General features: G+C 41.6%; 1 protein-coding gene across 3 annotated transcripts in view; it reads right to left on the reverse strand.

Moving 5' to 3' along the window:
* Positions 1 to 1,250: 1,250 nt before the first annotated feature.
* LOC104952321 (disabled homolog 1-like) overlaps positions 1,251 to 13,280 on the reverse strand; it is a 90,850-nt gene continuing 78,820 nt past the window's right edge. For 2 of the 3 annotated variants that reach the window (XM_010779130.1, XM_010779127.1), the window contains 8 exons: positions 11,693 to 11,758; positions 9,933 to 9,992; positions 8,094 to 8,141; positions 7,724 to 7,829; positions 5,941 to 6,573; positions 4,447 to 4,574; positions 3,990 to 4,096; positions 1,251 to 2,840 (listed from right to left, as the gene is read on the reverse strand). In XM_010779130.1, the coding sequence (XP_010777432.1) occupies positions 4,007 to 4,096; positions 4,447 to 4,574; positions 5,941 to 6,573; positions 7,724 to 7,829; positions 8,094 to 8,141; positions 9,933 to 9,992; positions 11,693 to 11,758 (1,131 nt within the window). In that variant the 3' untranslated portion in view covers positions 1,251 to 2,840; positions 3,990 to 4,006. The remainder of the gene's footprint in view (positions 2,841 to 3,989; positions 4,097 to 4,446; positions 4,575 to 5,940; positions 6,574 to 7,723; positions 7,830 to 8,093; positions 8,142 to 9,932; positions 9,993 to 11,692; positions 11,759 to 13,280) is intronic. The other variant, XM_010779131.1, reaches the window with a different exon arrangement.

A 13,280-nucleotide genomic window follows, 5' to 3' on the forward strand; every position in this document is an offset into this window, starting at 1 on the left:
TGGGTCCCCCTCGCAGTGCGGGTGCAGCGAGCTGTTTGGCTGATGCAGAGCGGAGTGCACGTGCTGGGGTGTATGGTTTAACCATGTCCTGGATGCAGGAAGGGCCAGATCCATTCACAGCATGGTACGCATTGTCTTGAAGTGGATTCTAGCAGTTACTGGAAGCCAGTGAAGGGAGCGGAGGAGCGGCGTGGTGTGGGAGAATTTAGGAAGGTTGAAGACCAGACGAGCCGCTGCATTCTGGATGAGCTGCAGAGGTCGGATGGCACATGCAGGTAGACCAGCCAGGAGGGAGTTGCAGTAGTCTAGGCGAGAGCCTGGACCAGAAGTTGCATCACTTTCTGGGTCAGGTGGGGACGTATCCTCCACACTTTCATTGACTTTGGACATTACAGAATTACACAATCTATTGCCACAGCTATAGTTTACTCTTGGAGAAGCAAAGCAACATAACAGCAATTTAATTTGTAAATCCATGTTTGTTATGACAGCAGCAGTGGTAACAAAAGTACAATTATTTTAATTATATAATTGCCTTTATCTGACAGCTGGAATTACTCACAAAATAACATTTGATATTCTTGTAAAATAAAGGGCTTTCCAACCATTTTGGCATGTATCCCTTTTCAAAAAGCAGATGTGTATGAGTTATTAGAAGTCCATACAAATTGATTTCTGTTATAAAAGTCCCAGATGGTTTCATTTAAAGGTCAAATGTCCCAATATTTCGCAACAAAAGCAAACCTCTACAACTATGTGCAGCAGAACCTTTTTTAATTTTCATTTTCCACACCATTAATAATTGAATGACCCTTCAGATTGATTGTGTGGAAGGCATGAGAACACTTCCTACCTGCATAAAAGCCTGTTTAGATCCACTTGGATCAGCTATAATTAAATGCCTGGTATAAATTGAGCATTCCCATTGAAATTGTGGCCATTTCTCTGCATTAAAACTTATACTTTGGTTCTTGAAATGCACTTTGCTTAGAAAATGTCTGTGCTTTTATTTAAGTATGATTTTGATGGCCGCTTATGTGATTAAGTAGTATGATCAGCACAAAAAAAGAACAAGTGATTATACTATTAAATCACATATGCAGTCACATGACTATGGTTAAAGATCACTGCAGTATTTGTGTGAGCAGAGCAGCTTCTGTTGGCTGCTTTTGTTCTCTTTAGAGATTTTTTTTAATAAAAAGAACAGCATCAGGTTGAACAAATAAAAGAAAATGGAGCATGGTGGGAATCACATGATATTTTATTCTTGTATGAACAGTGGCATGGGTACAGTGTAAGGGGAAGTCATAGACGTACAAAAGTCATTTTTTTCTCTTCATGAAGACAATTCTTAATTCCATAAATAAAATTTACAAAATATTTTGGACTATTTCTCATTTTTCTTACACGAGCAAGGGGTACAGTAACCGTTTGTTATTGTATGTCTAGCAGTTAATAGTGATATCTCTATTGTTCATATTATATAACCCTTCTTTTTGACCGTTTGGATTGGGTGGAGCAGACCTACGATAAGTGCTTTGTTACAACAATGACCTGTTTACTGTATACAAGAAGAACAGTGACTGGACAACAAAAATAAACCTGATAAGGCATAGAAATGCACTCTACTGTCTCTTAATCTGCTTATTAATTCAAGAAACCAAACAGAGATATGATTCAAAATGGCAAATTGTAAACAATGCGACCTCAGCTGGAAATGTAGAATATTAATAAAAAAAACGAAAAAGATGCAGGAAAATCTGCTTTCTATTCACTTAAAAAAACAAACCTGTAACCTTTGAAGAATAGCAGGATATCTTGATGCCATCTTTATCGTTCTTTCATGCTCAAACAGAGCGAGACAGGTACAGCAGGCTTTATTTCAAATGACCATGTAACACAGATTCACAGTTCATATCTCACCGACCCAACAGAAACAAAGACATTTTTCAGAAATGAATGGCTGCAAAAGTGAAACAAACATCCAGACGTCAAAAAATGGATGTGCTGGTAGGACATTGCTTGAGAGAAACACAGGTAGTTGGCATCAGAGAGGCTATGTTATGGCACAGAGGCTCAGGTATAAGGGAGGGGGGGGATTCTTATTTACAAAATAGATAGTTTGGCAAATTTTGATTTCCACTTCAATGCCTCGTAGTCATTCCGATGCCTCTAACGACACCAGCTAAGAATTCACAGCTTATGAAATAAGAAAAAGAATATTTTTTTAATATGTTTCGGTTCTGGAGGGAAGCCGCAGAGAACAGTTTTGCTCACAGGTGAATCCACATCGAGTCTGTTCATGCAAATGGACGAATCGGTGGAGCAACACTATGAGAACATTTGGCAAAATCCATCTGCTGTGTTACAGTCTTTGCTGGTGGCGGTTGACAAAACCCAAGGTCAACCGCATACAGTAGGACGCAGCTCCTCGTGAAAAAATATTTGCATCATCAGTGTCACCATGGCTGTTTAACGCTTCCTTGCAGGTGTAAACTCATTAATCCGTGACAGGAAGTCGCCTCCCGCTGTGTGTTTATCAAAGATTAAAGGTCACTTCCTGGTTGAAAGGTAATTTGATTGGACGATAAAGCCAAAGTCTGGTTGTCATGCTGAGGAGTTCAGTTCAGTACAGTACAGTACAGTGCAGTGTGTGGCCACTGGAGGAAAAGCAGATCCTAGGAAAGCCAGCTAATTACAGAACTGCCAAAAATATCCTTTAAAAGGTTTGAAAAAACAGTGTAATCCAGCTGTAAGAGATCTCACAGTCACTCTCTCTTCTTCTCTTCTTCTCTTTTCTCGTGAGCTTCTTCTGTCTTGGCCTTCAGAGCTTCCATTCCCTGAAAGAACAAACGGATTGACTGAATCAGGAATCTGCATTCATTCGGTTACAGATCTAACCACAGGGGGGCAACGTTGTGCCTTCCTTATCTTTAGTTTGGGTGATGCAGAGAAACATGATGACAGAAACACTGAACCAAGGCTCTTTTATAATGGGCTGCAAAGCTCTCATGGGAAGGGAATAAAGGAGATGAATGTTAATATGAAGCTAATAAAGAAAGCAACTATTTTCAAAAAGCAGGCATTTCATTTGGTGGCCTGGATTGAACATATAGTCAGAAGACTGCAGTTTGACATCAGTAATCAGAAATACATAAAATCATATTACTTGCACCATTATTGCATTTTAACGCACATGTTAATGACTTATTTGTTTAATATCTTAAAGAGGCCCTATTATGCTTTTTGGCATTTTTCCCTTTCCTGTAGTGTGTTATTTTTGTGTGCATGTAAACGGTCTGCAAAGGCTATAATGCTCCCTGTTTGGAGGGAGTTTCTCTCCCACCACTCTCCTCCCCGCCTGCCTGAAACGCCTCCATTAGACTCCTTTGTTCACTTCCATAACATGATGACGTCAATATGTAATCCTCGTGCTTCTATTGGCTAGCGCTCCAACATCGTTATCTTCCTCAATGAGCAACTGGTGGCTTACAGACATTAAATATGCTAACGTTAATTCACAAAACAGTTAAAAAACAATGGATATCATACAAATAATGACGCTAAGTTAGCTACATATACCTTAAGCTAGAACTTAATTGACTACGCTTGTAAATGAACATGCTAGCTAAGGGGAGGACATCTCTAAGCGGTTGACCAATTAAAACAGAGTTGGCAAGCATACCAATCAGAGCAGACTGGGCTCTGGTTTCAGACAGAGGGTGAAAAGAGGTGCAGCAGCACAGGCAGAAGAATAAAGAGCTTTTTCAACTATTATTATTTGTATTGCCAACAACTAAGATGTTGCTAATGTGTATAAGAATAAAGCCTTTACTTTATTGAGTTCATGTTATGAACACATGAGAGGGAGGAAGTTGTTGGACAAAAGTACAGGGGGGATGAACACAGGAAAATGACATGAGTACCATGTGAAGGTAGTTGATACTGAAGAGTACAAACATGAGAGGAGGGGGCCATGAAATACCCACTGGGTGTCTGTTGTTCTCTAGCTGTCTTCCTGTGGACAGGTCTGATCCTGCGGAGCATCAGGAGCTCCGCTGGGCTCCGGAGAGCTCGACCTTGCAGCATCAGAGCCCTGAGAGAGGAAGAGGGATGTCAAAGTTTTGCAGGTCACATGCTAAGTTGTTGACCTTTTCCTCCTACTTCTCCCATAAAAATCAGCCAAACATTTAGATAATGACTGTAATTACCTCGAACCGAGATTTCACCTTATTATTCACGATCTTATCAAGACACTTAAATCATTTTTGACCTTTTATGTTTAATTGACTTGACATTTTTCTATAAAATCAATCCCATGTTGCCATATGAATCGTTTGCTGTGTGAGATGTACTTGAGAACAGATCATCCATATGACGATAATAGATTAGTGGTCACTTGTTGTTTCAAATCCATGTGTTATTGACAAGGGGGGAGGGGCTTACCGATTGTTCCTCCTTGGCGTTGCTGCAGGCGCCCTCTGGGTCTACAGGGGAGTGATCTGTGGGCGGGTCACTGGCCTGGGAGGCGGGACAATCTGAGGACGAGCTCTGGTGAGGGGCCGGGGTGGACGCTGAAGGAGAGGAAGGGAGAGATGTTCAGTAAATACAGTAAGAAGATATTTCAACTTAGTTTTTTTAACAGTTTCCATAGTGTGCTGGTTAAGAATATTATTAAGAATAATATCTGAATATTAGCATTAACCACAAACAGAGAAGCAGTTGATTCAAATCCACATGACCTTTAAAGCATGTCATCCCCTCCACTTTAGTTTATTTTGTACTTGACATGTTATATGCGTCACAGTATCAAATAAAACACGACTTTCCGAATGTGCACGCCCTTTCTTTCCACCCCTTTTCTCCTGTCTAAAGAGGACCCATTATGCTTAGTGTGTTGTATAGGTTTATGTGCTTGTTAATGGTCTGCAAAGGCTGATCATTAGTTCCCTCCAGAGGGAGTTCCTCTCACACACACTCTGCCGGAAATGCCTTCATTGGACTCCTTTGTTGACTTCCATAACATAATGACATCACTAAGTAACAATCGTGCTTCTATTGACTAGCGCTCCTTTGTGATGGGCTACGGGGAAGGACCAATCACGGTTTCAGACAGAGGGTGAAAAGAGGTAGAATGAGAAGAGCTTTCTGAACATTAAAGCATAGCAACATGTCACAGTGGAGGCACAAAATACAAACATAAACCTGAAAAAGGTTACAGGCCCCCTTAAGAAAACAGTTCCCAAAATTAAAGTCAGGCAGCAGGCTGCAAGGTCTCTTTCCTTCCTCTGTAATCCCCTACTTGCTGACATTACACTGTGTAACTCTGTTGTGGCCTGTACTATTTATTTTCTTAACTTTCTGCTATTCTTTACTTACTTCTGGCCTTGAACCATTTATTTCTTTGTTTCCATGTGTTGTTAGGTAAACATGGATTACAACAAGCACTTTGAGTTTTGTTTACGCAAATGAAAAGTGCGCTTATAAATCAAATTGATTATTATTATTATTATTATTATTATTATTATTATTATTATTATTATTATTATTAACAACAACTCTTTAATCCTGCCACATTTTGTCCCACCTTTTTCACAAATAAACAAAAAATCAACCTCCAGGTTTTTTTCTCACTTGCTCCTCAGGGCTTCTTTATAATAGTGTACTTGTTCTACATTGGTGCACTGTATTCAATTTGAAAGGAAATAATAATCCAACCCTTTTGGAGAAATATAATTCAAAACCCCAAAAGTCAGGGGTCATCAAAGTAAGCATGATGCATCCTCTTGAAACAATGAATGCAAAAAAGGCTAGATCTAATAGTTGTTCAAATAGTCCAGTCCGTAACATTGCCTTCCAGGATAAAGATTACGATTAAAATAAGGTTTACACAGAATGGCACAAAGATGTTAGATTGTTAAGATAATAAGGAATACTTACGGGATTCAGTAGACGGTGACGAGGATGTACCCGGGCTCAAGGTCATCCGAGAGAGATCAAGGTCACTGCAGCTGCCCTCCTCCTCCTGTGTGGCGGCAGCTGAAGGCGGCAGCAGCTGACTGCAGAGCAGCGTGTCCGGGACGCCAAGGGGCCCCGGGGTCCCACACCTGCTCACCGATGCGGACGCAAATCCAGGTCCAACTCCTGATGTAGAGGGGCCCTCGCCTGCGTCTGATTCCGCGCCGAGCCCCTCCCTGCCCAGGCTCAGCTGCCTGTGGAGCAGGGAGGGGTCGGCCGTGTGCTGGGGGCTGGTGATGGCCGAGGAGGGGGCCGATAAGTCGCAGGCTTGCGGGCACATGGTGGTAATGGGTACCAGGCCTTGGAGCATGGCAGCTGTTATGGCGTGCCCCCCCACGCCCACAGTCTGGGCCGGCATGTACGCCGCCATGGCCGCCCACTGCTGCTGAGTGGCCGGGAAAATGTTGGCCTGGCTCCAGATGAGCGGCTGACCCCCGGGGAGGACCTGGGCCACCTGGAGGGGCCCCTGCACCGGGAAGGCCAGGGTCTGGGCCTGGCCGGGGTACGGCTGCTGAGCCCACTGCGCAGCCTGCACTGGACCCATGGTCATATAGCCTGAGAGAGAGGGGAGGGAGGAGAAGGAAAACCGATTGAATGATATTAAGGCAGGAAGAGGAAGTGGAGGAGATTATTATAATGGATGCAGAACACATTTAGTATCCTGTGATTCAAAATTCAACACATCAATTTTTCAAATTACAGCATGTTGTCTTTTGATATTTGTCTAAGGACAGATATTCAGTGCGGAAATGTAAAAGCAAAAGGGAACATTTAAAGGTATAATAATATAACTTAATGTCTAACAATGATCAGACCTATACGAGTTATTTTTATCTGTTCATTTCATTCAGACGCCTGTAATAGCGATATCCCCTTGGAGGATGCATTGCTTTGTGGTTTTCTGCATGAAGCTGTCATGAATTTACTTTTTTCCAGTTTCAAGCCACCTCTAAGATACCCTTTTTAGACCTTGATCATTTTTAACCTCATAAAGAATGTTAGTCATCAGATGTCTAGATCTAAGTTGAACATGTGCAGCAGCCAAACTAAATTGGAGAGACATTGATCATAAATAAAGGAATCCTATCGGGGAGAAGCTGTCTGCATTGATACCTCCCATGATCCTATTCTACTTAACATTGTTGTCTGTTTTGATTGATAGACCCCTAGTGGCAGAAAATAATTTTTTTATTGGGGACCACATTTTTGGGAGGACTACCAAACCTGCAGAATCTTGCAGTTTGAGATCACTCATCAAAATATAGATTTGTGTTCAATATAAATAACTGTTGTATGGCAATGCCTTTGCAAGCAAACGCTGTCTTGAAAAGCTTCCAGAAAAACATCTGAGAGTTCTTAGTCTGTCATCAAAAATCATCTTCATAAGCTGTGTTATCATAGACAGACACATTGTGACATGATGATGTTTGCTGCACTAAAGAAGGCTGCTGTTCTTGAAGGATGTTGGGATGTTCTTGAACGTTCTTTGGAAGCCACAATGTCAATGTTTTTTCTAAAATATGCACAACCCACCAGTATTTGTCCTTGAAGAGATATTGCTTTACTGTATCTTTGTTCTACATTAAATCTTAGCATGTTTTTTATCCAACTGCACATCAAAGAAACACATCCCCACCAGCACTTTATTCTCTCCTGTGTTCCGTTTTGTGATAAAGGATACAACGTTTCAGGAGATGGGGGCTACCTGATGGAAGGGAGGTGGGGCTGAAGGGGGCGTACAACTCGGCAGCATGTTGCTGCTGGCGGCTGCTCCGGCTCGGGTCCAGTGTGTTGGCAGGTGATGGGGGCATCTGAGAGGTGAAGCACACACACACACACACACACACACACACACACACACACACACACACACACACACACACACACACACACAGACAGATGTCACTTCTGTCAAAGTCACCTAAAAGTCACTGGGCTGCACATTCATCTTTATCTCACTTATCGTTCTGTCGGGTGATTTAGATCTCTGCGACAGTCCTAATTAAATGTCACAGATAAATGAATTCCATAAACATGTTTACATTACACAACCAGGGTTTGGTTTCAGTACTTACCGAGGGAGGGGTGGACATGTCGCCGAAAAGATCAAAGTGGTTGATGTTCTGCGAGTGGAACAGAGGGGCCAAAAGAAAGAGAAAAAGTCCAGTGATACATCCGGACAATGAGATTTGCACACTCATGAAACCTTGAATTTGTCTCCAGATAGGGTATGGTGGTTGCATTGGTGGGTAGGAGTGGGGAGTGAAATCTATTCACAAAGGCGGTTTGTGCTGTGGATGGCAGGAAACAACTATCCCCTCGTTCCCTTATCAGAAAATGGATCTAAAATGAATCTTTCATGGCTCGCTATAATTGAGTGGGTAAAAGGCTATTCAGTCCCATAAAACAGACTCTGATTAGATATTCTTATGTCTGCCAATCAAGACGCGGGGCCCCCGTGAGAGCCCGGGCTGCTTTATCATGCTGATTCTTCTCCAGGAGCAGATACATACACAGAGGAGTGTGTTTATTTCATCACATAAATGAAAAGAAGAAGCTCCTGGAACCACCCGACCGAGACAATGAGGCCACCTCACCCTGTGGGCAGACGCTCTAGTCCCTCCATGTCCTCCACTCGCACTACTTAAAAAGGAGCAGGGGGACGCGGTTATGGAAGAGACTATGGAATGGCTAAGTTGCATGAAATGTCTCTGGGGCCATGCACAAGCAGACAATGAATCACCGTAAAGAAGCACAAAAACACACAGGACTTGCAAGCTGCAAAGAAACTGATACAAACACACACATATTTAAACCAAAGAAAGAAAAAAAGGGAGGATAGCAGTAATCAGTGCTGCTGCTAACAGGGTGTTTATGTCCTCCTTGAATAAGCTGGGACATGGCGCGTTGCACAGTTTGCACGGCACTTTGGGACCATTCAGGGTCACAGAATGAGTCTGAATTTGGGGAAAAGGTAAACAGTGTACACAGATGTCTCCCCCTGCAGGCACCGACACACATCAGGGGTGCACGGAGGCTCTCAAAAAGCTCCAACTGAATGAACAGACAAGCAGTAACACTTAGAGATATGGAAGCGTTGCTACTTATACCGGCATGGACTGTTTGGGTGAGATAGCGCGGGGGCCGGGGAAGTTTATCTGTTTGATATGCTGAGCGTTGAGCGTACAAACAGCGGAGAGCACAGAAGCACTTTGATGGGGCTGTTTTCAAAAGTTGTGGGGAAATTGTCTCCCAGTGAACATTGGGGAGAAATAGGCCTGAATGAATGTTTGTACAAGCGATTTGAGGGATGTAATAGCGTGGTGGTGAAGAACTCATAAAACCTAGCAGGATGAGATGAGATATACTTTCATTTTGATGAAAAGGGGGGAAATGCTTTTGGGTCTGTTTTCCATATATAGTTTTTCAGGTACAGCTTTAATGAGTGTTAGATTGTACTGCATGCAGCTCAAACCAACACCAACCCAAACTACAAACCTCTCCACCTCATCCTCCGAGGAAGGACGGAACAGCCCCCCCTTTATTTATCTGATCGGTGGGCCTCATAAACTGATTTTGTCTCAACCATCTGGTTGGACATGCGTCATAGTCAGGATTGGATTTAGGATACGTAGCCGGCGTCTTTAACGTCCTGTGAAATGGTCGACATGTTCGACTTTGGCTGACCAATCAATTCGTCCTACCTCTTGAGACAGGCTGGGCATGACCAATGGAAATTTGTTTCATCATCACCACAGTCTGAGTCATTCTAGGCTTGGAAAATGTGTTTTTGACATTACCAATGGGCACCGTCAAGAGGGGCTTGAGGCGCTTCCTTCAAGAGGATGTTAAAGAGAGGTTTGCAAGAAGAAGAGTAAAGAAACAAATAATAAATAAAACAAAAAAACACCTACAGTCATGAAATGGCGCTTTGGGACATCATAGATCCCGTCCTTCTGCTGACTGCTTGGGACCTGCATTGGATTGGAGGTCGATTCATCCGTAAGAAACAGAGCAACACCCTTTTTTTATGTTTTCTTTTTTAACAGGCTAGTTTATTAAAAAACAAGAATTAGACATGTCTATTGCATTCTGAATCAATTTCCATTTAGTCCATTTTTCTATGATTTAGTTTGATCTTTTAGAGCAATGGGATTATGCTAATTCTACAGCTGTTTCGTTAAATCAATTCTACTTAAATCAATATTGATTGCAAACATTGCTAGAGACGGTGCAAGCTGGTTCTGGGAGTGTTAAAAAAAGCTTATTGTTATTCTGCAACAGTATGTCTCAACTGGTTCATCTGACGATATCAAAACGCCTCGGCTCTGGCCTCCTTTGGATATTTCTCTCACATTTATTCAGACTATCTGTTGCTCTTATCCCCGCTGCCTGTCTCCCCATCACTCCCTCAACTTTTCCTTACGTTTTCCTCAAGCCTATTGATCTTGTTTCATTCTGAGATCAAATGGCATGGCAAGTGATAAATCTCCTTCTCTGCATCTTTCATCTTCAGAGGAACGCAAGATACAGAGAGGCAAAAAGAGGCGGAGGAGGAGGGAGAGACTGAGAGAAAGGGAGGGAGGAGGGTAGGATTAAACCATACCACAGGTCTCTGGAGTCCTAGCTAGTCATTCATTTGGTCCAAAGCCAAAAGGTCAAAGTGTTGGAGATATTAAAGGCTTTGGGTGAACTATCCAGACTGAACAACTGACCTTGACTCTTCTTTAGATGTTTTAGACGCTACGTGAGGAATGTTTTATACCAAAGAGTGATAGGGTCAGGCATAAGGGAAACAAATGAGTTTGATTCAAATCAAAATATCAGAATTAGTTTTCAAAAATGGATAGTTTAAATGTTGAAATAAGTGTTGAAATCTTGAGAATAAACACATAAGCTTTAGCAGGTATAATCTGGTTTGATTTATTTCTCGAGATTCAAATGTATATAAAAATCTTCCTACGCCGATTCTGAAGACTGGCCCTAACTCTCTTTGGTATTTTTATTATCTCTAAATATATAATCCTAAAGATTTTCCTAAAATCAAACGAAAAGCCATAATTCTTCTTGGAAATGGCCTTTGAAAGTATTAACATTTTCTTTGTTGGAGTTTTCATTGGTAGTGGGCGGAGACCGCCAATCCCATGCTGGATTCAAATTGCCTTCTTATGCAAAGTGACGATGCACGCATGTCATTGTATTTGTTGATAACCTCACTGTTTAGTGTATGCTCTCATTACATTGCGCAGAGCTGTATTGAGTTGCTGCTAATGCAAATAAAATAAAATATCCTTCTGCTGTGACTAACTGGCGAAACAGAGGCTTTTATTGTGAAGAAGCCACATGGAATGCAATGCATTTGTTCCCATGGTTAGTGTTGATTTAACCTTAATGCTACCAGTTGTAACTTGAACATGAATATAACCCTTTTAATAGATCCTAGCTGTATTCACTTCTTTCTTAGATGGTGTTTTATCTTCAGCCATGTTAAAAACTGAAACCCTAGTTTGACCTTCTACTGAATCCTCAGAAAACCTTTTTCTCCAAAAACAACGTGCCCTTTGTAACTTCTTTAGGAAAGGTGCTTTACAGTCATGTTAGTACTGTTACCATAATATTATATCACAGGGTATGAAAAGGGAGAAGAAAAGGGGGGCAATGCTTGTCTTTGTACCTGATAAACGCTCTCCTCTGACTGGTGGCCACGGAGGGGTTCGTGTCCAGCCTCAAACACTATGTACTATAGAACAGAAGTAGTGGGCAAGGCGTAGAGGTGCAGAGAACAATGAGATGGGAAGACAGAGAGAGAGGTTGGCACATAAAACAGAGAGATACAACGAGGGAGTGATACATGACGAGAATAAATGAAAGCACAGGGGAGCGAGAATGGCGTCGGCAGGGAGTGAAATGGAATTGCGAATAAAAAAAGGCGGTGAATGGGGGTGGGGGGGAAGTGGTGAAAAAGAAAAAAAGATTGAGGTGGGAAGAGGAAAGAGCACAAGTATAATAGGTCAGGCAGTAGTTCAAGGCAATGTGGAGGTTTAAGCTAGAGGTCTCCTTTTAACATCAATGATATGATGCTCCACCTCTTTGAGAGGTCAGCATGTTCAACTTGAGATCCATGAGTGAAGTCTCACTTTGGTCAGTGTCTCCTCTTAAGATATGTATTTATAAAAAAAAGTCTCAAAGGATCTCAAATAAAACATTATTTTTTGACATTTTGGGAAATATGTTTGTTCACTTTTTTGCCGAAGATAAGACGAGAAGATGGATACCTTTTTCATATCTGTACGATAAATGTGTAGCTAGAGCTAACAATGGATTAGCTTTGTTAGCTTAGCATTATGACTGGAAACAAAGGACACTGTCTAATTGTGAATAAAACACACTATGAAGAGTAACTATTGAAAAGAAAAAGTACATTTTTGTCAACAAATAGAAACTAAAGGACAACATAAGACAGACAAAATTGAGCTAATGGTTGTTTGATGAACAGAAGTCATTTTAAACAACCTGCTACATAAGCAGAATCACACGCATAGCCTAGCTTCTAATTATCAATATTATCCTCCACTGCACAAATACATCTCCTGTGCAGAATTATAGCTGTTGCACTGCCATCTTCAGCTAGAAGTATTTTCAACCAGGAATATGATGTCTCTGTCAAAATGTTACTTGACGCTTTCAGGTCTTGAAAAAACAGATTTACGGGCTAAATTCTTCTACAATGAAGTGAAAATTAGACAAGAAGTGCCTAAAAAAAGTTGAGCCGGACTACAAAAACATGCAGGCAGCACACAGATTTTTGTTTAAAGTAGAGTAACTTTCTGTGGAGAATTACATGTTTACGTTACTTTAAGTTGGGTGTGTTTCATGTTGGAAGGAATGAGAAGGTTCTAGGAAGGATGTCAACTCTCTTAAATTTCCTGAAGATGCTATATTAATACCCCAACGCTACGTAACTGTTGAGCTTCTCTGCTGGATCTAAACCATAGGATCTAAACGCAGAAAACCACAGTGGTTGAATCTAGCTTCTGAACTAATGCTTGTTTGAATGCTAATGCAAGGTGAGCCTTCTGTTCAATCAGCCAGCGTTTGTAAATGATAAATTGATTTACTGAGGAGAGTCTGTTTTCTGTCAACATGACTTAAAGGTAGGGTAGGTAAGAATGGAGAAACCAGCTCGAGTGCGTTAAAATTTGAAAGTACGCAGCCGAAAAAACTCTGCTCCTTCCCCTCAGACTTCCTTACAGAACCCCTCC

This window comes from Notothenia coriiceps, unplaced genomic scaffold, assembly GCF_000735185.1.
Source record: "Notothenia coriiceps isolate Sejong01 unplaced genomic scaffold, NC01 NC01_scaffold00019799, whole genome shotgun sequence".
NCBI lineage: Eukaryota > Metazoa > Chordata > Actinopteri > Perciformes > Nototheniidae > Notothenia > Notothenia coriiceps.